General features: G+C 29.3%; 1 protein-coding gene across 8 annotated transcripts in view; it reads left to right on the top strand.

The window, feature by feature from the left end:
• The window catches only part of LOC148230041 (cytotoxic granule associated RNA binding protein TIA1), a 235,738-nt gene extending 218,549 nt beyond the window's left edge, over window positions 1–17,189 (top strand). For 3 of the 8 annotated variants that reach the window (XM_088198263.1, XM_088198264.1, XM_088198265.1), the window contains 3 exons: window positions 3,350–3,479; window positions 7,018–7,238; window positions 10,685–10,888. In XM_088198263.1, the coding sequence (XP_088054389.1) occupies window positions 3,350–3,479; window positions 7,018–7,238; window positions 10,685–10,802 (469 nt within the window). In that variant the 3' untranslated portion in view covers window positions 10,803–10,888. Of the gene's footprint in view, window positions 1–3,349; window positions 3,480–7,017; window positions 7,243–10,684; window positions 10,889–16,619 lie in introns of those variants that run through there. The other 5 variants (XM_088198261.1, XM_088198262.1, XM_088198260.1 and 2 more) reach the window with 3 other exon arrangements.
• The last annotated feature ends 5,798 nt before the right edge of the window (window positions 17,190–22,987 follow it).

The raw sequence follows: 22,987 nt of genomic DNA, 5'->3' as shown, positions 1-22,987 counted from the left end.
TTAATAGTAAAAATTCTGAAAATTGTTTCTCTTTATTTATCTTTATTTCCCATAAAATTTCTACAACCTACCCCCTGCTCCCACCCCAAATGATCTGGTTGTCCTGGATTGACCAGAATTGCCTCTTTTTAGCTCTTACTAGACATTTTGTGAAACTGTCTGAGATAAGCTTTTTTATCTTCCGCAGCATCTCTAAATAAACAAATATTTCCGAGATTACTTTTTTTCTCAGCTGTCCCAGTTTAGAGCAACTCTTTTGTTGACAACTCATTTTTGCTTGCAAGTTGCGGCTTGTATGGCTTATTGAGTTTTCAGTTGTAGCCCGCCACAAAAATAAAGGTTGATTATCACTGTTTGAATCATAACTGTTTTTCATTGTTAGACAAATAAGCAACGTCGTCATTATGTAAAATCTTAGGTTTGGTACCTCTTTTAGTTTACTCGTTAAAGATATTTGCCGACCTAAGTGTTTTTAAAACTGTTAATGGATACCATTCAAATGTCAATTTCGATACACAAGTTAACGCCGATGAAAAAATATGTCTTGAAGAGTCAATATAAAAACAAATAAATAAATTAGTATATCGTTGCTACAAAAAGTTCAGAGCAATCATTATTATTCATACAATATATATTTATTAACGATGGGTCCCAAAAATTAACATCCAATCATTATCTTAGTTAAACCGTTACCCAAACAGGATGCTTAGCTAAACTAATTCCAAATTCCACGAGAGAAAGAGAGGAAGAGGGATGAGTAACCCATAATCACTAACGCGCATTTTCCACCCCTCACCAGTCCAATAAAATTCCAATAGCAGAAAAAATTGAGTTACACCTGCGTCGCTTTCTCTCTCTATCTCTTTCTTACTCATACTCTCTCACATACACGTTCATACTTTCAAACCTCCACTGCGGCGCCACCTAAAATTTTCAACGACAAGTCACGGCGTTCTCCGCGCGTTATCTTAGACTCGCACAACCCAAGACGACGACTCTTTTAATTACAATTTTATTAAGATAAACAAAGGACCGTCTTAATTGTGCCGAGTTTTCCTCCATATCCGATTTGTTCTTACCCCCGCGCTCATTTCCCCTCTGGTTCCCCCTTTTTAACTATTACCGCTGAAGTAATAATAACTTATTCACGATACGTTTATCATAGAGGCGAATGCGAAAATATGATTTATTTTTAATGTATGTGTGATTCGCTTTTTTGTTAATTGAATTTTTCAAGCGCGCTTAATAAGGAATGTTGTTTTTTGAGGCTGGCAACACTCGCGCTCGCCGCAACCGCTCGACGCCGCTGGCGAAAAGGGCCTTTATAAACAATACATATTTAAATAATAAATTAATACAAATATTGATATTCTGGCGAAACTCAAAAAAATTCGTAACAAAGCAAGCGAAACATGAAATGGGGGTTATTAAGGTAAAAATTAGTATTACAATTAAATTAGGCATTAAACAAAAGCCAGATGTAAATATTCAGAGAAATAAAATAAACATATGTTTGATAAATATCAGCATCTCTTTTTTAGTAGGTTCTTAATCAATATATATATAATACACTATTTGACTGTTTCGTACAATAGATTTCCTTAAATTCAATTATTTGCCCCAAAACTGGCGCACTGTTTCTACCTTTTATTTTTTTAATTAATTATACTTTCCGATAAGTAGCAGGGATAGAATTTTAATGCATGCTATTTAATTAAATACTACGAGATATAATAAAATCGAAATATTAAAATAAAACATTTACTGACTGACCCCCGCTTGAAAAATCTGAAATGATTATCACTCAAAGAAAATCTAAAAAAATAGTAACGAATCTATCCCAAAAATGTTTTTTAAATAAATCATTTCAGTGAAATTATAATGGAATACATTTTCACCGGTAGATATAACGCCTAGAATTTCTATACGTAGTATATGAAATCGAATATTAAAAAAACGACCACTGACTCGCCAACTTTTTTTTAAAAAGACGTCCCTGATTTTATACAAAAAAAATTTGGATTATCTCCCAAAGAAAATTAATAAAAAATAGTCTTGAATCTATCCCGAAAATATTTTTAAAATATAGCATTTCAATAAAATCATATCGGAATACATTTTCACTGGTGGATATGTATTTTTACCAGTTAAAAAGAGTTTTATCTGCCAGGTGCCAGTAAAATTATTTGGACGCTAATGAAATTATATGCTGCTATTTGCAGCAGTGGGAACACGATTTTATTGCTTTCGACTTGAATTTTTTACTTCTGAGAAGGGATAATTGTTTTTGCGCTTTCCTATTGGTCAAAATTGTGGTTATTCGATTCTCACTTATTTTTATTCATATATTATTTTTATAAAAAGTTATAATTTAAACACTAACCAGGCGGCTAGAACTTAAATAATTATAATCCTAATTCGTGAAATAACAATAAAAAATATTCTATATCCCATCAAAGGACGTTTGATTAAGATTAAAATAAATATATATATATATATATATATATATATATATATATATATATATATATATATATATATATATATATATATATATATATATATATATATATATATATATATATATATAGCTTATTTTAACAACAAGTTATCATTTTAGTTTACTAAATAGTAATAATCGAAGTAATTTAAATGTTTTAATTTTAATTTACATCTTGACTGTGTAAAGAAAAAACAAACTAAGAGCTTAAACAATATTTTGTCTGAATTTTCTTTTGCTGTTCAAAAGTTGTTTTTTTAGTGGATTATCTTTTAAAAAACACTTACAGTTGTTAAGGATTGTTTCATTTTAAATTAATAAGCATTTTTTTATTTAATAATAATTTATCAATAATTATTTCACACATTATAATTTCCTCTATATATTTTAGAAGCGTTTATTAATACGGTAATATTATATTATGTATTATAAAACTGACGAGCCGATTATAAATAATCATTCATCATAAAGATAAGCTTCCTCTCAAATACATGCCGAGTATATGAACAATTACGACTAATAGTGTAAGCCTTGGAAGATTTTGTTTTTATAAATTAGTTGAATTTGTAACACACTAGTCACTAACACAACGACACTAACTACTTAACTAGTTGCAGCAACGACTCACTCTCTAATTACTAAAGTTTTTTTCGAATCCTTTGAGGTTAAAATGTTTCAATGAAAGTCCGTTAACCGGACGTCTACATTCGATGTCGTAGAGTTTACTTCATTAAAAGCTATTTAATTAATTTTCCTCTGCCTTTTTTAATTTTTTAATACAGTTCCACACTGACTGATTAAATATGAGTATTATTTACTTAGTTGATTTATTATTAATTTATGTTTCAGATTTTCTACGAAGGAGAGCGCTACGCACGCTATTGTGGCCGTCCATAACGCCGACATAAACGGACAAGCTGTTAAATGTTCCTGGGGAAAAGAGTCGGGAGATCCCAACAATGCCCAAACGCAAGGACAGGTATTTATCTGACGATCTAATCTTATGAATTGACTGAATTTGCTTTACGAGTATTTTTCTTCTCTCGCCTATTTGAATTAGGAAAAAAATATTTCGGAACGATGCTGACTTCGATTGTTTATTCATGAAAAGAAGGCTCTAAAGCGCAGAATCTGCACACATCTTTATCCATCATTATTTAATACAGATAATTGATACAGTATTCCGTTAATATTAATAATTATCTTGAAGTTCTTACAATTTTTAAATCTGAAGTTTTTAGTAATAATGATCATTTTTTTATTTTTTTCTTAAATCAGTATCTAATAGGCAGTGACGTAGCTTATTTCCCCTCCCTAGAAACAATAAATGATAATTCGTATATTAACCTAAACCATGTAATGCTTATAAAATAAAAAATATTTTAATATTTTTCCTACATACATATGTAACAACAGTTTATTTAATGTGCAAATGACAAAGGTTTATAAATTATTTAATTTACAAGAATGTAATAAATGTAAAATATTCAAATCGTTTTAAAAATAGAGTACAACTCTTGGCAATTTAATGTGACTGCATGGCTGAACCAGATCTGATGATTGAAATGGAAGCGACCGTAAGGCGTTACCTCATATAGATCCAAGTTCAGGACTAAATTATCGGATATTTCCAAGCCAGAATCAAATTGAAAAGTTCCAGTATAATATGTAATGAAAGGGCAAGTAATACTTGGAAAATGCCTTTGCAGTGGCGGTATTTTGACATATATACAATCGGAGAAGTGGGAGTATAGGAATGTCTTCTTAAACATTGGAGATTTGCGTCAAAGCTAGAATCTCTGTTCTAATATGATACTAATTCATTGAAATATTTTAAATATTTAAGCATATGCATTCAATCTAGGTTGCATAAATCCGGCAACAATGGAATCTTAGGTTTCACTACATGTTATCTGCTCGGTTTTTGTGTCATTTTTGTATTAGGATACATTGTATCGTTTACAATATATTTCGTTTTGGTTCCACTGACACATTGTCCTAACTTACTTTTTTTTAGGTACTTCACTAAAACACTACATAGGACAAATAATCCATAAGCTTCAACTTTATTTTAACTGATCTTACTACGCGACAATTATGTATGGCCACTATAAGAGTAATTAAAGAGGGGGAGAGATTACGTAGCGCCAATTAATTGACTGACACTATATAATACTATAGTTTATTAAAATATGTTTTAACATTATTTTTGAACTCAGTAACTCTAATAAAATATATACCCCCACTCCATCAATGTTATAATTCAATGATCCTGGATTGAAAATATGGTTTTCATTTACAAACTCCGGAGTAACGAATTGATAAAAAAATCCTCAGGCAGTGTTTAAATAGGAGTTACGATCGCATTCCTCATTCCTGTCCATCGCGGCCAGGACATCAGCCTTTAATAATATTCCTCCTGTATGAGCCATCTAGCTTCTCAACGAATTTACAATATTTATGAGAAGCTGGGAAAACATATGTGGGATTGCGCTCATCTATTTCAGATGTGCACCATAACTGTATTTTTATTTTTTTTTAATGTTCATATATTAGCCATCGTAACGTATTAAGGAAACCTGTCAAGTCACGATGGTTAGATTTGTAATAAAAAATAAAATAAAACATTGTTTGAAGCCGATATTTTTAACCATTTTTTTATAAACGAAATTTTTTTCAATTTGTATTTACGCCCTATCAGCTCTATTGATTAGAAAAATCACGAATGAACTATCCTTTGACGCTTAAGAATAAAAACCATCACCGATGCTCTCCTAGCGTCCCAAAAAATAGAAACCATGACTGAACTTAGATTATTTTTTAGGAAGCGGTAAAACTATAATCTTCCATCATTTCGATCATTGATTGTGCAAAAAGTAAAAATACATTTACCATTAATCTGGGTTAAGCATTAATATTTTGAAGGAGACAAACATAAATGCATGTAAAAATATTTTAAAACCTTTACTAAACTTTGTTTGTGTTAAGTAATATGATTCGTTACACGTTTTCTAAACATACAATAGTCACTTGAAAATAAAATAGCTCATAAACTGTATTTGTGTATTTGAATCAAGGCGTCTCAACAGCTTTTTTTCGCGCGTCGTTCATGTCTTCGTGGTTGCCGGTGACCTTCTGATGACAGTGGCGGCTGTAGCTGGCCACACACGGGCGGATTGCTGCGGTATCTCAAATAAAAAATGTCATTTCGGAATTTTTGTTCAATGAGGACAAAAATTTTAAGGACAATCTCTATCAAAGGAGGACGTCTGGTTACTTTAAACTACCAGATATTACATATTTGTTGTATATGAGTATCTTAATGACGTTAAAAATATTAATAAGACTCCTACTCTTCCTATTTTCGGGGCTTGAGACCGAAGAGGTGTGACTTTGCAGCCAAAATTGCCGCTGAAAAAATCTGGTAACAGTTTATGGTTAGTAAGTATAATTTACCATAGCGAAATGGTGTCGAGTTGTAAATATTTTGTAGGCTGAGCGTTCATGGTTTGTTGTTATTATTTGTTCTCGGTCTCGGTCTCGGTCTGGTTGTATGCCGTCTTGAAACGTTTGATCGTTTGCCAGTGTGATAAAGTGTCAGAACATTTATACTCTTGATTTGAGATGTTTTTGGCGAATCACAGAAGCTGATGTTGGTTAGCCAATTGCATCAATTGCATATTTGACTAACGAAATATGTTCACGCCTTAAATAAATGAAACTGCAAGGTCAACAAGGTCGTTAATGCAAAGGGTAAATTACAATGGCGGTTTTTATGCTGCTTAGACGCATTGTCTATTGCATAATATACGCACAAAAGAGTTGTATTTATGGTGGGAGGTAAAATCAACGATAATTATGGTTTTGAGTATTATCTCATTTTATCAAAGCGTGTTGCAATTTATTTTACCATAAGTTTGAAATTACCCTCAGCGTTAACTGCACAGCTAAGTGGATCTTCCAGTCTTGTATAAAATTAATAAATATTTTAACCTCAAATGTTAGATAAACATATGTAAACAATAATCAAATTTAACCATTTTTATGTGTAGTTACGTCACTGCTAATTGTTATTTTATAGAACAATACTATAGACCTATATGTATTTATTTTCAAGTAATGTTGTTTTCTCCCTCTTACTTTTAACACTATTGCTACACATAATGCACTGCTTATTTTTTTATGGGATATGTTTTCTTCATCATATTTTATTTTTGCAAAAGTACTAAGAGTTTATTAAGAGAGTGATTATTTTCTTTCGCTGCCTTTCCAATCTTATTCTTGAGTTTTTAACACTTTCTAATCTCGAAAGATCTTATTTCTTCAATCAACGGATTATAAAAATCTATGACTTTTCTTCTCTTCCTTCCTGACACCAAATATGTTAGCTACCCAATCATAATTTTGATACTGTATATTGTTTTTATTACCTTACACTTCAATTTACTTTTTTTTTAGTATTTCTTTCAACTTGTACTAAACTATCTTTGAACTTAAATACAATTTTATTTTTTTAGCCTCTCGGTGGTACTGCTTATGGTGCTTTCGGTGCAGCTTACGGCGCTGGAGGACAGTTGGGCTACTGGTTTCCAGGAGCCGGCTATCAATTACCACCAACGGCTGGTTTCCTTCCTGGCGTCCAAGGTGTACAAGGAGTTCAAGGAGTGCAAGGGGTGCAGGGGGTTCAGGGTTACTCTTACGCCGGTCAATTTGCAGGTTACCAACAACAATACATGGGGTGAGTTAACGTCTAGACGTCATATTATAATTATTTGTATAATATATATAGCATCCGACGCAAAGTAGGAATATTGACATTATATATAAAATACAACAATAGAAGATCTTATTTATGGTGCGTACTAATATTATACCTAAACTATTTTTAAAGCTTTGCATTCAAAAATAGCAAATCTCATAATAAATCATTTTTTTTCACTTCAATCGTGAAATATAGCCCCTATTTAACCTACTTCATATATACGAAAATCATGGGGTAAAATAGTGCTATGTTTTACAAATGTTATCCAATCGTTCATAAATAGTCAAAAGTAAGCAAATCAGTGATTCGACATATTACACAAGACACTTAATTTATCAAAATTAAATTTATAATAATTATAGTTATTAAGAACAATTCTCTAATTCTAAATTTTGACTCTTAAGCACCATTGCACTGAATCACCTGTTCCAGCAGTAGTTTTTCAACAATATAAATAATAATATTTTTACAATGTCCTCTACGTCCATATACTTTTAATAAGCAAATGATACCAAAACTTTATCACGCATTCATTGATCGTCAATTATTTTTTGAAGTAAAAGTCTTAATGCCTAGAAACGTAATGTTTTATAACAATACTCATTTAGCAAAAATATCATAGATATTTTTTTCCTGCTGTTGCGAAACAAAATAATGTAACTGACATATTTTTATTTATAAAAGTTACTTAAATGGTTTTGCTTTAAAACAGCCAAACTATAAGAACGCGCAGTAAAAAATCGCTCTTCTCTCAAAAATTTAATTTGTTTCAACTGAAAAATTACTTTTCAATTCCTGCTTTTCTTCAAGCTTTTCTTGTAAAACTGCTTATGCAAGTTAGCAATATAACTATAATAAATAAATAAAATTATATATAATAAGCGCTTACGGTGGTTCGAAAATGCTTTCTCAACTAACTTTGCTACTCAGTTTTGACAGATCATAACTTCCCAACAGCTTAATAAGGTTAGTCTATTATGTGTATACATATTTAATAACGAAACTGATTATTATTTATCCTTGATTAAGTTAATTGTGTAAAATGAATGTGCTACAACTGGTATTTACTGATTTCAACGACTTTTATATTGATTGGAATATTAATTTCTCGTTTTTTTTATCTATTTGTCAAGTCTCAAGTACTTAGATAGTTCTTCAAATAACGTTCTAAAAAAAAGTACACAAGCTCATGTTTTATTTTAACATGGATTTCATGAATATAAAACCTGATTTATGTACGTTTAAAATCATATTTTTCGTATCAGCTCTAGTTTTAAAAATATAGTTTATTTTTAATAGTTTGGAATTCACTGTTAACAAATATTTAGATCAACTGAAGCTCTCAAATAAGTATTGAAGATTGCTTAATCAAATAAAATTGAAATGCCTTTATTCTATAATCAAAACCATATTTTATCGCAGGAAAAAATATTTACTTTATCTTCTTTATTGAAAAAAGACTAATATTATAATATAATGTCAAGAAAATTTTAATAAAAATGTGTTTATCAGAATACATTTCGTACCAATAACATCAATAAGTAATTTGTATGGACTCAAAGATGCTGCACTTTCTCCTTGGACATCAAAGTAGCTATTTAGTAGGATTTATCGCTTATGTGCCTAATAAAAGTGCTGCATTGTGCGCGAATCAATGCTTTGTTCGACTCCCTACCTGGACTGTCGTTAAAGATAAACGCTGGTAAGACCCGGCGCGAATTTATTAATACTATTTTTATTATGTAAATATACAAGTCAATATGTTTGCGATTATTTTCATATAGAAGATTATATGGACACATTATACATTAGATAATGTCAAACTTTTTAAGCATCAAAATATGTACAATACCTAAATACAATAAACTAAAAATTTACAAAAAGAGCTTTTAACGAGACATACAAACAGAAGGGCAAACTTTGAGAATTATATTAGGTAACCAAAAAGTTCGTGTGGTTTTCGTTCGAATTCTATGCAATGACCTCAGGCTTGTGCTTATATGTATAGCAGGTATCCCATTAAGTCGCTAATATTTTTTTAAAAAAGGTGAGATGCGTCCTTTCTAATTAATAAATATTTTATGTATTTAAAATAAGCATATTTGCTAGTAAAAATGGCTATTTAAAGTATAAATAAAATGATTTTTTTAATTTTGAGGGTTTCAGGGTTACATTTACAAAAATATGTAACTTTTTATAAATAAACCATATTTTCACTATTTCTTTAGTGTTTATTAACAATAGTCGTATCAATGCTGGTAATTAGTAACGTTATATTTTTGTTTCGATATTTTCAACCCTAAATCAACAATGGCAGTAGAGATAAAATCATCTTAGTTAAGCTATATAATGCTTTATAATTTTTAATCCGGTCATAATGGAACATACAACAGTTGAAAATATAGATGAAATATAAAACAGAGATGACATTGATATGTGATTCTAAAAATTTCCTTTTGGGAATTTTGACATCGAATGTCTGCTTTAAGGTAATCCTTGGACGTTGTTAGTGAGTATATTAGGGCTGCCATCAAAGCAGATCCGAGATTAACAATACAGAAGCTAGCTAATAGCTCAACGTGTAATCTGCATCAATTCACATACATTTAAAAAGATAGGAAACGAGTTAATTTTCAGAATATGTGTATCTCATACAGAAAAAATCTTTTTTGAGTCAAATTGTTACTAAAGATGAAAAGAGGATCCATTACTTTAACACGCGACATAAAAGGCAGTCATTGGATTCCAATCAACCTCCAATTCCAACCCCAAGAGCAAGAATACACAATGAGATGATGTTATGCATTTGGTGGGATATGAAGAACATAATTCATTATGAGTTATTGCTCAGCTAATTCGTTTAAAAGCTACTGAGACCATAAAAATACCTTCCCTTATAAATTAAAGAATGGTAATCTTATACCAAGCTAGCATTCGCCCTCATGTATCCAAGAAGACGATAGAAAAAAATCAATGAATTTTCTTGCGAACTCATAGTTTAAGCATACAATAACTTAATAACTAATAATAGTTATTATCTTATATCATCTCTTCAAACATGGCATTGTTTTATAGGGCTAAATGATTACGTTATATAGGGCTAAATGATTACGTTAAAAATCTATATTTTGATTGATCATTGATTGATCATATCTCGTTGGGTATACATCATAGAATGAGAAGTTAATTGCTAATATATACAATCTCACGAACTTGTTTGGTTATCTGATGACAAAGACTAAATAATAAAAATATTCAAATCGTCAATATTCCTACTGAATTCAAGAGACAAACTTTAAATGTGTCCCTCATGAATTTTTGCATATAATGTGTATGTATGTGCGCATTGAAGTACGTTATTTATGTACATGCATATGTATATGTGTCGTTAGACTAATTTATGTTAATTGTATGCATTTTAGCATGGGAGGTTGGCAAGGGATCGCAGGGGCACAGGCGCCTCCCCAATTGCCACCTGCCCTCCCCCAGCCCCCTGGGATGGTCGCATATCCTGTCCAGCAGTTCCAGGTCAGTCAATGATGTCCTGATAAATTGTATTTGCACACACAATAGTAAACCAGAAGAAACAATGACGCCAACAAGTATACTGTAAATAAAATGAAAAATTAACGGTACGTAGGAGATCTGTACGCAAACTATTTAAAAACGGAGCATAACGTATAGTTATGTGTGTAAATTTAAAACAAATGTATGTGCATGTGTGAGGGGTGTTTGATAATTTCGCGGCCTGGACGGAAAACTACTTTATTTGTAATGATTTTATGTTGTGACTATAGAATCCATACTACCTGAATGTGACAAGTTGTGAACCGAACTAGAATTTATTGTTTACGAATATATTACGTATAAAGAATTTCTAACATTATTATAATTATTTGATTTTTATTTTACACATACATATATGATATGTTATATGAACTGAAGTAGCTCATTATTATAGAATTTTTGAACCTAATATATACGACGTAGCTCAATTTGAATTATTCATCCATGAGATTAGGGAAATCAAGGAAAGCCTGATCTGCTTGTTCGGTCGAAATTATTATTATATAATAATTAGTAATTCTAATCTTCTAGACACGATAGAAATATAAAAACTGAATGGTTCACATGGGATTCAAACCCAAGTTGGTTTGCTTTAATGGATTCAATAGTTGTTAATCTATGTATTATTCAAATATGACTGTTTGAAGGCAAGAATGTAATATAAAGAATATAGCATTACGGCAAGATTTTTTAACTACATACCTAAAATGTTTTAACGTTCTGTAAAATTTTTGCTCTGTTTTATGAATTTGTGGGATAATAAAGTAAGACATGATTTTACTTACGTTAAGTCTTAATTTTGTAATAATGGTTTAAGTTATTAAAAATATCTTAAGGATGAAAGTGGATAACATGTCTTGCTGATTTTTTTTATTTACATATTAAAAATAAAATCATTTCTGATGAACGTCTTCACGCTTGCAACACCTCGTATTTCAAAATATAATAAATACAGAAAAAATATTAATTTTATAAAAAAAAAGTACGAATCATTCCAAAAAATCGCTTTAAAAATTAAGATAGAAGTGGTCCATTCTATTCTTAACGTTCGCAGCATTTTACAAAAACGTGGAAAAATATTTAAAATATAAGGTAAAATACCACTATTTTATTTATAAAACGCAGTATTTTAAAACCGAAAAAGCGTAACGTTTTCAAATATTTAACCAGAACAGTGTTCCGGAGATTTCTAGAATATTTCTAAACTATTACTTTTTTTGTAAAACTGTACACGAGAAAATTATTTTGAAAGATCTACCTTTCTCAGCAATCCAAAAAATGACTGTTTTACTAAAATTGTAATCTTAATATATCTCCTAATTGGTATTTAAATTATAATAATTTTATGATGGAGATATGATTTATATTTTAATCATATCCCACTCATTATTTTTTTTTTTTTCTTATAAATTATAAAAATTGTTTTTACTGCTTTCATTTTGTAAATGTAAAATGTTTTAATTCGAATTTTAAAACAGACATTGTATTGCAGCATAAAATAATTATGTTTAACCCTTTTCTTGCCGAAGCTTTTATGATTTCTATCTAAATATCTATGTATTACATATTATAAAAAAGTTAATTACCCCCTTAATCAAACACCCTACATCCCATTAATATGTAGTCAATTATTTTATTAATAATAACAATAGATCCAGCAATTTTAAGTAACGTAGCAAACACCGATATATCATATTTCGGAAATCAACGGGTTAAATTCTAATTTGTAAATTCAACCGTGTTTTTCGAAGGCAACAAATTTAATGGTCAGGTTTTACTTATATATCAAATAGTCAGTGTGCTCAGTTAATAATTATAAATGGTCAGTAACTTTCTGACAATTGTAAATTTGGCCATAATATTGAAGGATTATATGTGATTTTTTTATAAAAATAATTAATATTTAATCATTACGAAGGTATTTTATAGCATGCATAATATCTGTTGTACTTTTCTGTAATATAATAATATCAACTTTCAACAAAAAATAACTAACCATTTAATTTAAAAAATACATGTTAATATAAAGACAGACCCTTTTATAAATACTGATCTAATAATATCATATTTGTTCATTGTAATGTTCTATATTACGTGTTCTTTGTGATGTTCTATAATATTCAATATCGATAGATTATGTTCTATGTAACAGTAAGCTTACTATGGAATGGACAACAATTTCGTGATTTCTTAATTGTCTGCTAAGAGTATAATAATTGCAGATTTTTTTGTTAATATTTGTATTAAAATAAAATTACTGACTATTATTGATCAATATTTACACAAAACATATTTGAATATGGGCCGCTTCATAATCATCTACTTTTCTAACCAAAAATATAAAAAAAATGTATAAAAAATATTGAAATACATAAAGTAACTAACCTATTTGTGTTTTTTTATATTTTAATCATCCTTCTCACCACAATGTATTTTTGCAATAAATTAAAAAAGTTAACTGAATAACTCGAAATTATTTTTATGTCGGTTATTATATTCTTGACTTGAAATATTAATATATTAAATGTATGTTGTTTATATCATTCTTTCATCCGCAAATGTAAGTGGGTAATATATTATTGAAAGGAATATAATTTCATCAATAACTTCTAGTCAATGGATTGAGTATATAAAATTTATTTGCAAACGACCTTTTATTCGTCAATAATGGATTCTTTAGCATAAAAAATACGATTATATAAAAACTAGTATTACATTAACTAAAAAATCCACTGATTTATACGCCATGAAAACTATTTTTTTGTAATACATAATTAAAATTTAAGTGATATAACCTTAAATACTAAACGTATTATTGCAGTTTAAAATCAACCATTATTAAACTATTTATTATTTCATTCGTGAGCAACTTCATCCGATACTCACTCTTTTGCTTCTCATTTTGTCCACTTTAAATTAAATATACAGAATAGATTAAAAACAGTTCAATACCCTTTTATCAATGTACGATTTTTTAGTCATTAGGGAAATTTTCCCATTCTCCTTATACTAAAGGGTATAAAAATCGATCTGAATTTTTTTTAAATACAACTCCATTTTATAGTATGATTTTAAAATCGTAATACGCAAACTCTTGTTATTAAAAATATAAGAAAACCATAAAAGTATCTCTTATATCAATCCCTTTACATTGCTATATCACGCATTCTGAGCAACACAATAAAGACCAACCTGTATATCCATTATTTTTCTAGTTTTATGTCTCAGTCTAAGGCCTTTCATTCTTCGCATCGCTGTGTTTTACAATGTGGCTTTAGTTTTACGTCGTCGTTTGTGCAATATCGATCGGTAGACAGACAGTCTCGTCTATGACTTTTAACTGGTAGCATTACAAAAGCTTGTGATACGTAATTAAACTAGCAGATAGAATTCAGGACATAAAAAATCGACGATGAAAATATAAAAGTGGTATAAGTTAAACGATATTTATTACCCATTGAAAATAAGTCAATTTAAGATATTTCCTTTAGTATCCTCAATCAATAATATTTTTATTATGACTTTTGACTATGTTACTCTTTGAGGTTAGAGAAATATAGCTATGAAATAATATTGAGTTAGTATTTGTCAATTTTCGATCTAGTCTTATACTATATTTTGATGTGTATTTTATACGACTTTAACAATGACGTTTTACTATGATACTCTTTAAATTATTAATTAAATTGTTTTATTATTATTTTCATTTCAATATATTCAGAAAATGAATTCATCATCTATAACAAACATAAAAAGTTGTATTATTTTATGTATTATGATCTTTAATATATTTTTTATCGATTTCTGATAGTAAAACTATAGTTTATTTCAAAACTGCAACTGAAACATTCTGTCATGTTCTATTCAATGTTATGTAAAAGCATTTAAACAATTTCTTAATTAAAAAAGACTGTCGTTAGGGGTTGTGTTTAATGGGTCAGTAGTTAAATGGATAGTATTTTTTTATATTCAACGCCCAGTTAATAAAGCAAAGAAAGAATATGCCAACAGTAAGCACTAAAGCACTTTTTATTGCTTAATAAATGTATATACTCTTACTAACATGTAGCGATAACGAAAACATACAACATTAATTGTATTTTTTATTTTTTTAATGCAAGATATTTAGTTTATATTTTTACCATAATTATTTAAAAAGCATTCGTCAAAAATTCAACCTAATTTTATTAATATATTAATATTTTATTAATTATAAACTATTAGTACAACGTAAAATCAATAGATGTCACTAATACATTTTATTTTAATTATTTATTATACAACCTATTATAAATATAATTATATAATAATCAGACATTCAAATTAGCTATACACATTAGAAATTGAAAAAGACCATGGTTTATATGGAATTTAAAATTAGGTTTTAGTCATCGTACAGTCTGTCGTTCTGGTAAAAATACTACTGACCATTTAATTCGTTGTCATTCGTTAGACATATATTATATGATAACTTTGTAAAATAGAATTTAATTTAATTTAAATAAATTTATGTTGAACATAATTCTACCACAGATTTTTAAAACAGAGTAATTCGCTCGTTTTGGAGTACTGCAAAGATCCAATTTGGGACCTCTGTTCTTATTTATATTACTACAAGTCTAGAATATCTTCTATAAAACAGCTCTTAGGGCATACTTTTAAGAGTATACATCTATCAATTTGATGCTCTTTAATAAACCACTCATTGCATCATCAATTTGATGCTATTAAATGATCCACTTCAGTGTTTAATGTATTTCGTTCGTCATGGAGTATCACAAAGTTCCAATTTGAGTGTTCTGCTATTCTTTATCTTTATCGATAATATTAAAGCAATAATTGAGAGCTTGAAAGTGTTTACAAAAAGATCCAAAGTCGAAAGTGTCATGGTAATTTTCAGATCTCCCTGCTAGTCAAATTCCTTTAGCTCAAGCGAAAGCATTTTAATCAGAAATACTTTCTTTGAGGATTCGAGAGTGACGTTAGATCAGGAATGGAGATTTAGTATGCACAGCGCCAAAGTTTTTGTTGTTAAGAAGTACGAACGGAATACTGATTGTATCCTAGTGCCTTTTTGCTAAAAGCGTTGAGATACATTCCATTGTATTGTCGTCGCAGCTTATATTCAATGAAGCACCTTTTAAAGCTGTTAGCTAGTATTGTCAAAAATCAACGCTCAGTGCTTTTTCAGCTGCAAGCTCTAGAGTGCCCTGTATTATTAACCGTTGTGGCCAGAATGCCATACAAAAAGAAATAAACAAAAAGTTGCCCAAGGATTGTATCAACAATCCGTCTATACTGTTGGCTATAGAGTGAGATAAAAGGTCGCGATTACTGAACCATACAGCTTCACAATGAGCTTATCGATAGCTACTGGTGCACATTTTTTTTTGTGTGTGTACCACTAACGTTTTTTGATTTATAAAACACGAGTGCATTTACTATAAGAACATGTGTATATATTATATATATATATGAGTGCCTGTAAAACTTTGAATGTATGAATTGTAGTTATTGAATAATTTAGTAAAGTTTCAAACCATTTTATAATATTTATTATTTTATTGAGTCTTTTTAATAATAATAATTTTTGTATTACTTCAAATGATACAAAATATATCAAGCTGCGAAACCCCTCACACGTAGTCTCCGATGATCAGTGGGCGATATTTTATTTATTTATTTATTTTTATTTTAGCTAAAAATTGCACATTGCTGAAAATGAAAAATGGTCGGCGTTCATAAAAATAAGAAACTATTTTTATTGTAATTGGTCTGTGATTTTTTCAGCTTACAGAAGATGAGTGGTTAGCTCCAGGGCTACTAGTCTGAAGACCAGCGCAGCTTCAGCGTCCGACGGACACGCGCCAGCCAATGACTGCTCGCCAACAAGTCACATGGCTCGGCCAGCAACCAATCGGCATGCGCCATTGAAGATTTAAAAATTCAAATGCGCTTCGGCGAGCCTAACTGTTAACCTAAAGAAAACATATATAATATACACTCACTCATCTATCTATCGATAATTATTGAAAAAAAGCTGGAAAAGGCTGAACATGATTCAATTTTCCATTCCATTAGATAGGCGTTTCATTTATAGATATGTATAGAGTTACCTTTTTTTGTTTAATGACTATGTGGTAGCTCTATATATTATCTAAAAAAAAGGTTACCGGATGTCTCGTTCACGCTGTGCTTAAAAAATAAAATAATGCTTAGATTTTTGATACTTTAAAAAAAAGATAACTTGCATGCCTCGAATTAATTTCGAAAGACTTAGTGAGGATATATATTATACATACATATGTATATATGTACGCATATGCATATACATACATATATATGTAAGAAAATAAGAAATGGTAAAGAAGGTTGTGTTTCACAATTACTATTTATATATAATATTATATATTATTAAAAAAATATGACTATATACATATATTATAATGATATAATGCCATAACCGAAAATGTAAAAAAATATATATTATGGTAAAGTTGATATAAAACTAATATTAAAAATAATAATAATAATAAATTATTATGAAAGAGTAACCAAATTAGATAGGAAAAAAATTTAAAAAATTAACTTTTAAGACTATAAGGACTAATTTTAAAATTATATGAAGAAACAAATTTTTAGGTTACGGACGCAATCGATCACACGACGATAACTTCCAAGCGTAACATGTGTGATCGGTGTTTTAGTTTTACTGCCAACACACCTGGAACTCTAATGATTTTTATCTACTGTGTAAAACTGCAATAATTCTATATTAAAATAGATAAAAAGTGTTTTTGCACATTACTATGGTGCTTATACTGTAATGTTCTATTTCTTTCGAAGCTGTAAGCGATTTTTTTCAATAAAAATGAAACTCTCCTGGCAGATTCAGATTTATATTAAAGGGTTTTATATAAACTTCGCCAACGAATCTTATTGTATGATTTGTTTCTTGTGTGTGTGTGTGTGTATAACGATTGCTTTTGAGTAAAATAAGTTTAAATTTAAAGCTCCGTGCGAGCGATTCCACGATATGGGAATATTAAAAGTTAATGAGAATCTCCATAAGAAAAAATTAGATAGATCAATTTAGATTATCATAGGAAATTGTAGTGAAAAACTCTAGCTTAGATAGGAATTTATAGGCTAGTTATCAAATATGACACATGAATTAAAATTATTAATTAATTAATTAATTAATTGAAAAAAAACAAACCGTATAAAAAAGAAAAACGTTAAATATAAGCCATGAAACACCATGATATGTGATAAAAAATATGCATTTATTTATTAAATAAAAAAAGAAGTAAACGTACAGATATGCGTTACGACTGCATGATAGATGCAAGTTTGCATATTTTGTACGAGTCGATTTTTATTTAAGACAATCGTATCAAATCCAATAAACCAAATCAATCAGTAGCGATTAGTTTATTCGTTTACATTATTGTTTTGAGAAGAATAAAAAAATATTGTTTTGTACTGCATGTACGTTTGGGAAAGTCACATTATTAAATTGTAAGTTAATGATTAAATTTAAAAAAAAAGAAATATTTATATAATGATATCCTGACTATATTATATACTGTAAAGAGATTAACTTTAAAAATGTAGATGTGAGTGAATCGTAATAGACGTAGAGGACTTTGATTTCATTTTGTTGTATTCATTTCGAACATGTATGGATATTATATCAATTATCGACGACGGTGTAGGTGATTTTTGACACTCTTATGAGAGTGTCGAGCGATGGTAAGAATATGAAAATATTATACATATATTTATCTATAAATATATACCCTATATAATAAATATATATATATATATATATTTATGAGAATAATGAAAATGCGTTTGTACAATGATAGCGGTCGTACGGTTGATTCTTATGACCAAGTGCGTATATTTAAACAAAAACACTTAGAGAAAGGATTGGAAATACCAAACCGGAAGGAAAAATATGGCGCTATAGTAGTCAAAGCGCATGTATAGTTAGTTATAAACCAAAAAAAACAAACACACTCTTGTGTATATCATTTAAATAAAATTAACCGCGAGCGACTAATTGTGGCAGCGCGTAACACCGTTTTGATACAAATGTATTTGATAGATTAGTTACGGATAGATAGGATAAATGCTGATCTCGGAAGAATATATTATATATTATACAAAATATAATTTATAAGTCGGGTCGGTGATGTAGTAGATAACCTGTTCGCCGTTTCTTTTCAATCTCAACCGAGCAAATTTGGTATTGATTGTTTTAAACATGCCAAAAATATGTTAAATATGTATATGTTAACGATAGTATGACGAACAAATTGTTATAAAATCGCACAAATAACAATATCAACGACCATTGTATAAAAAAATGTCAACGACCCGAGCGTGTATGATCAAATAAATGTGAACAAAACTGTGCAATAAATCGCAATATGTAGTAGCTCTGAAAGACCAACGACAAAAAATGTAACATCCCAAAACATATCTTTAGAAAAAAATTCGATCCTCGTCTCCGTGTGGTTCAAGATTTGTATAGAAGTATATAATAATAAATAATACATTTTTGTTACACATCGCATACATACAGTCATACATAATGTATAATGAAATCTGAATATGGATAAAAATATTGAATATAAAAATCACATAATGAATAAGTGCAGTTTTAACAATTTAGTTGATAATGATGAAAAAAAATATTGAAATACTGAATATAATCGCTAAATATATATTATATATACATAGTTATTATATACAAAGATTATTTAAATAAGTCAAGTGAGATTATATTAAATACATATGTATGTATTTATATATGCATATATATTATACAGTATAAACACATGCGTATGTATTTATATACTTAAATACATATGTATGTATTTATATATCACACCAAATAATGCACTTTAGATTAAGTTTATATATTTATTGGATATGTGGTCAAACTCTGCTGTCACTGGACACAATATAATACAATGAGTCTTTCTTTAGAGTTTTAAAGAATAATTTATTTTAAAAGTATATATAAATAAATATGAGGATGAGTCAAATATAATTTTTAAACAAAAGTGACACACAGCGGTATTATTGTTTTACTTAGTACTACTGATGTGGAACAAAGGTCAAATCTGACATGCCTTACCCGATTCAGGAGAGTCTATCGCAGAACTCTCATCTTTCAGAATTTCATACTCTATTTGTGTAAATGCTGGAGCTAAATGGTTCCATATATAGGTATTTACCCCATCGTAACAGTACGTCACTCCTCATTCCTTAGACTTTTCTCCCGCCATACAAAGATGTGGTTAACACTAGGATTAACATGTGTTGAGTGCAACTAATTTGGAACACTACAGTATAAGACTGTCTCTAAGAAAACTTTTTAATACATGCATACACTCGCTGGAGTGACAAGTGTGCATTGAATCATTTTCTCCATTGTAACATAAAACAAACAGTAGTACGCTAATCCTGATTATTCTAGAAGTGAGTTCGATCTGATCTAAGAGAATCTGTTACAGAACTCACTCATTTCAGAACTTCCTACTTCACTCATGTACTCTCTGGAGTTACAAGCATGCGTCACTATTTTAATAAATTTAAAAACTTATAACATAAACGATACTTCTAATTCCTTTTCACCTAACACCTCTTTTATAGAGCAAAAATGGGGGTATTAAACAGATAAATATATTATGATAACAGCTAATATGGAAAACTCCGATGTGCCTGATCTGGTCTAGAAGAGTGTCAGAAGACTCATGCCTTTTAGAACTTCCTACTTCACTTGTGTAATTGCTAGAGTTGCAAACCTGCATTACTATATTGATGATATTGGATAGGTTTCACTCCTTTATAACATAACACTATTCTTAACAGAAAATGATTTCTTTTCAGCCCCTCTTTTATTGTATAAAAATGTGATTATCACTCCGAATAAGACCTGGTAAGTACTGTAGTGTGCCTAACTCAGAATTTACTTACTTGCTGGAGTTACAAACGTACATTACCAAATTGATAGATTTGTTTCACTGTTTAAAAAACATACTACTCTGGTAAACTTAAACTGATCTAGAAGATTTATACCTTTCGGAACTTTATGGATCACTATATAGTTGAGTTCTGATATGTTTTACCCCATAACTGTTACATTGTGATTGACAACATAAGCAACAGTTCTCATTTGACTAAACCTCATATAAATTTATTGTTATATATGATTCTATATGTGTTGTATCATTATTCTATCTTAGTTTACTTCTCTCGTACCATAGATGATGACTCAAATACCTACGTTTTCTTCGAAAACAAATTAGGTATATTGGTTTTTCATTGCATGTAAAATTAATTTTGGCTCGTTGCAATTATTGTAGTTTTATATATAAAACAGAGTTTGACTGAATATATAAATATGATTTATATTTATTTATATATATGTATGTATACTATAATATACATTATTGTATTGTTAAACTACTAACAAGTGAAAGGCTTGATTTTAATTATGGATAAGTCATTCAAACAATGCAAAATACTTATAGTTAAGCCTTGGAAAGTGCTAAAAATTTGTTATATTAAAAAAAATGACAAATACACGAGACGGATACAACACAAAAAAATCTGTTTTCGTTCGTTTCATTTTCTCGCTTAGAAAGCATTATTTTGGATGAGTATGTAATAGGAAACGTTATTTATGCTTTGGACACTTTACGGATAGTTTTTCTTTTTTGTAAATAAGAAGAAAAACAACATTTTTCTCGGTTATGTTGTGATTGATGGTTTTGTTTTTAAGCGACCGCCGATAAATATTTTCACGTTATAAATCTCAAAGACATGTAGTAAACACAATCATTTTGGATAATTGTAAGTCAAATTCGAGTTTAAACCCGTTTCGCATACATAAATAAAATAATCAATTTAATCTTAATATTGCTCAAGTATAATTCCAAAGTTGAAACCCACTTAATGGATAGTCTGTGTATTAAATGCATCTCAAAATCTCTTGAATTATAAATTGTTCCACTCCAATTTATAAATAATGATTTCACCTCAATCCACAGCAATGATAAATTTTGAATACAAACACACTAGGCAAAGAAATATTTTAAAAGGTATCTCCATCTTCACTTGACCGTATTGCTGACACTAGTGTGTGTTCATCTTAAACGCAATTATGAAATGAACGAATAGTATTAAGTATACAATGTAATTACAGAGCCGTGCCATATGGGCAACTCGGGCATAAGCCCTTACTCTTTTTTTTTTTTTTTTTTTATAAGAACCAGGCACCGCTCTGTGTATTTATAAATATATATATATATAATATACATGTGTATATACATATATATCGCTATCCTGCCTTTCCCATATATGTTCACATGTTCAAAAACAATGTTAAAAAATTGCGTTTCGTGTATATAATTTGTTGATTAATTTTTAATATTGTGTTGTACTGTGAAAATGAAAAAAAAACTTGAAAAGTTTGCTAATTTGTGATTATTATATTTATTTGACTACTCTTTCGGGTTATTATTATTTGTTACATTATATTTATTGAATAAACTATTTAATAATACGCTTGTTCTTATTATTTTATGACTAGTATCATACCTGGCAAAAAACGTTCCGTAATAGATCCTACAAACTCCCCATTAAAAAACACAATTTAAATAAAAACAGACCACCACACTTTCGAAATCCATTTACATTAAACACCGTAACCAAGACTTCTATAACTGTATGTTACCAATAGATAATGTATTGTACTACCATCGAAACAATGAACAAAGTTTCGCTCACAAAATTCTTATTCGGGATCTATTGTGCCCACCGAGTAACAACCACAAGGATTCGTTTGCAGGTGAGCCACATATGACAAATACTCCTATTTCATTACAAAAGTGAAGTATGCGTATTTGTCATTTGTACATACATACAGCCTAATTGGTCTTAATAAGCCTTTTATTAAAAGGTTTGACACTTGAACGTCTACACTATTTTGGACTGAACGATCTGCTACAAATCTTTGATTAACCTGGATAAATTAACCGCCAGATACTGATGCCTAATTTACATCAATATATTGGTATACACAATAAAATACATACCAGACAGATCTTCACTAATAAATAGATTTACCATATATCTCG

The sequence above is a fragment of the Plectrocnemia conspersa genome, unplaced genomic scaffold, assembly GCF_051122295.1.
Source record: "Plectrocnemia conspersa isolate PC_06_02 unplaced genomic scaffold, ASM5112229v1 ptg000011l, whole genome shotgun sequence".
NCBI lineage: Eukaryota > Metazoa > Arthropoda > Insecta > Trichoptera > Polycentropodidae > Plectrocnemia > Plectrocnemia conspersa.
Note: the sequence above shows the minus strand (reverse complement) of the source record. Positions and strands in the feature narration are given on the sequence as shown.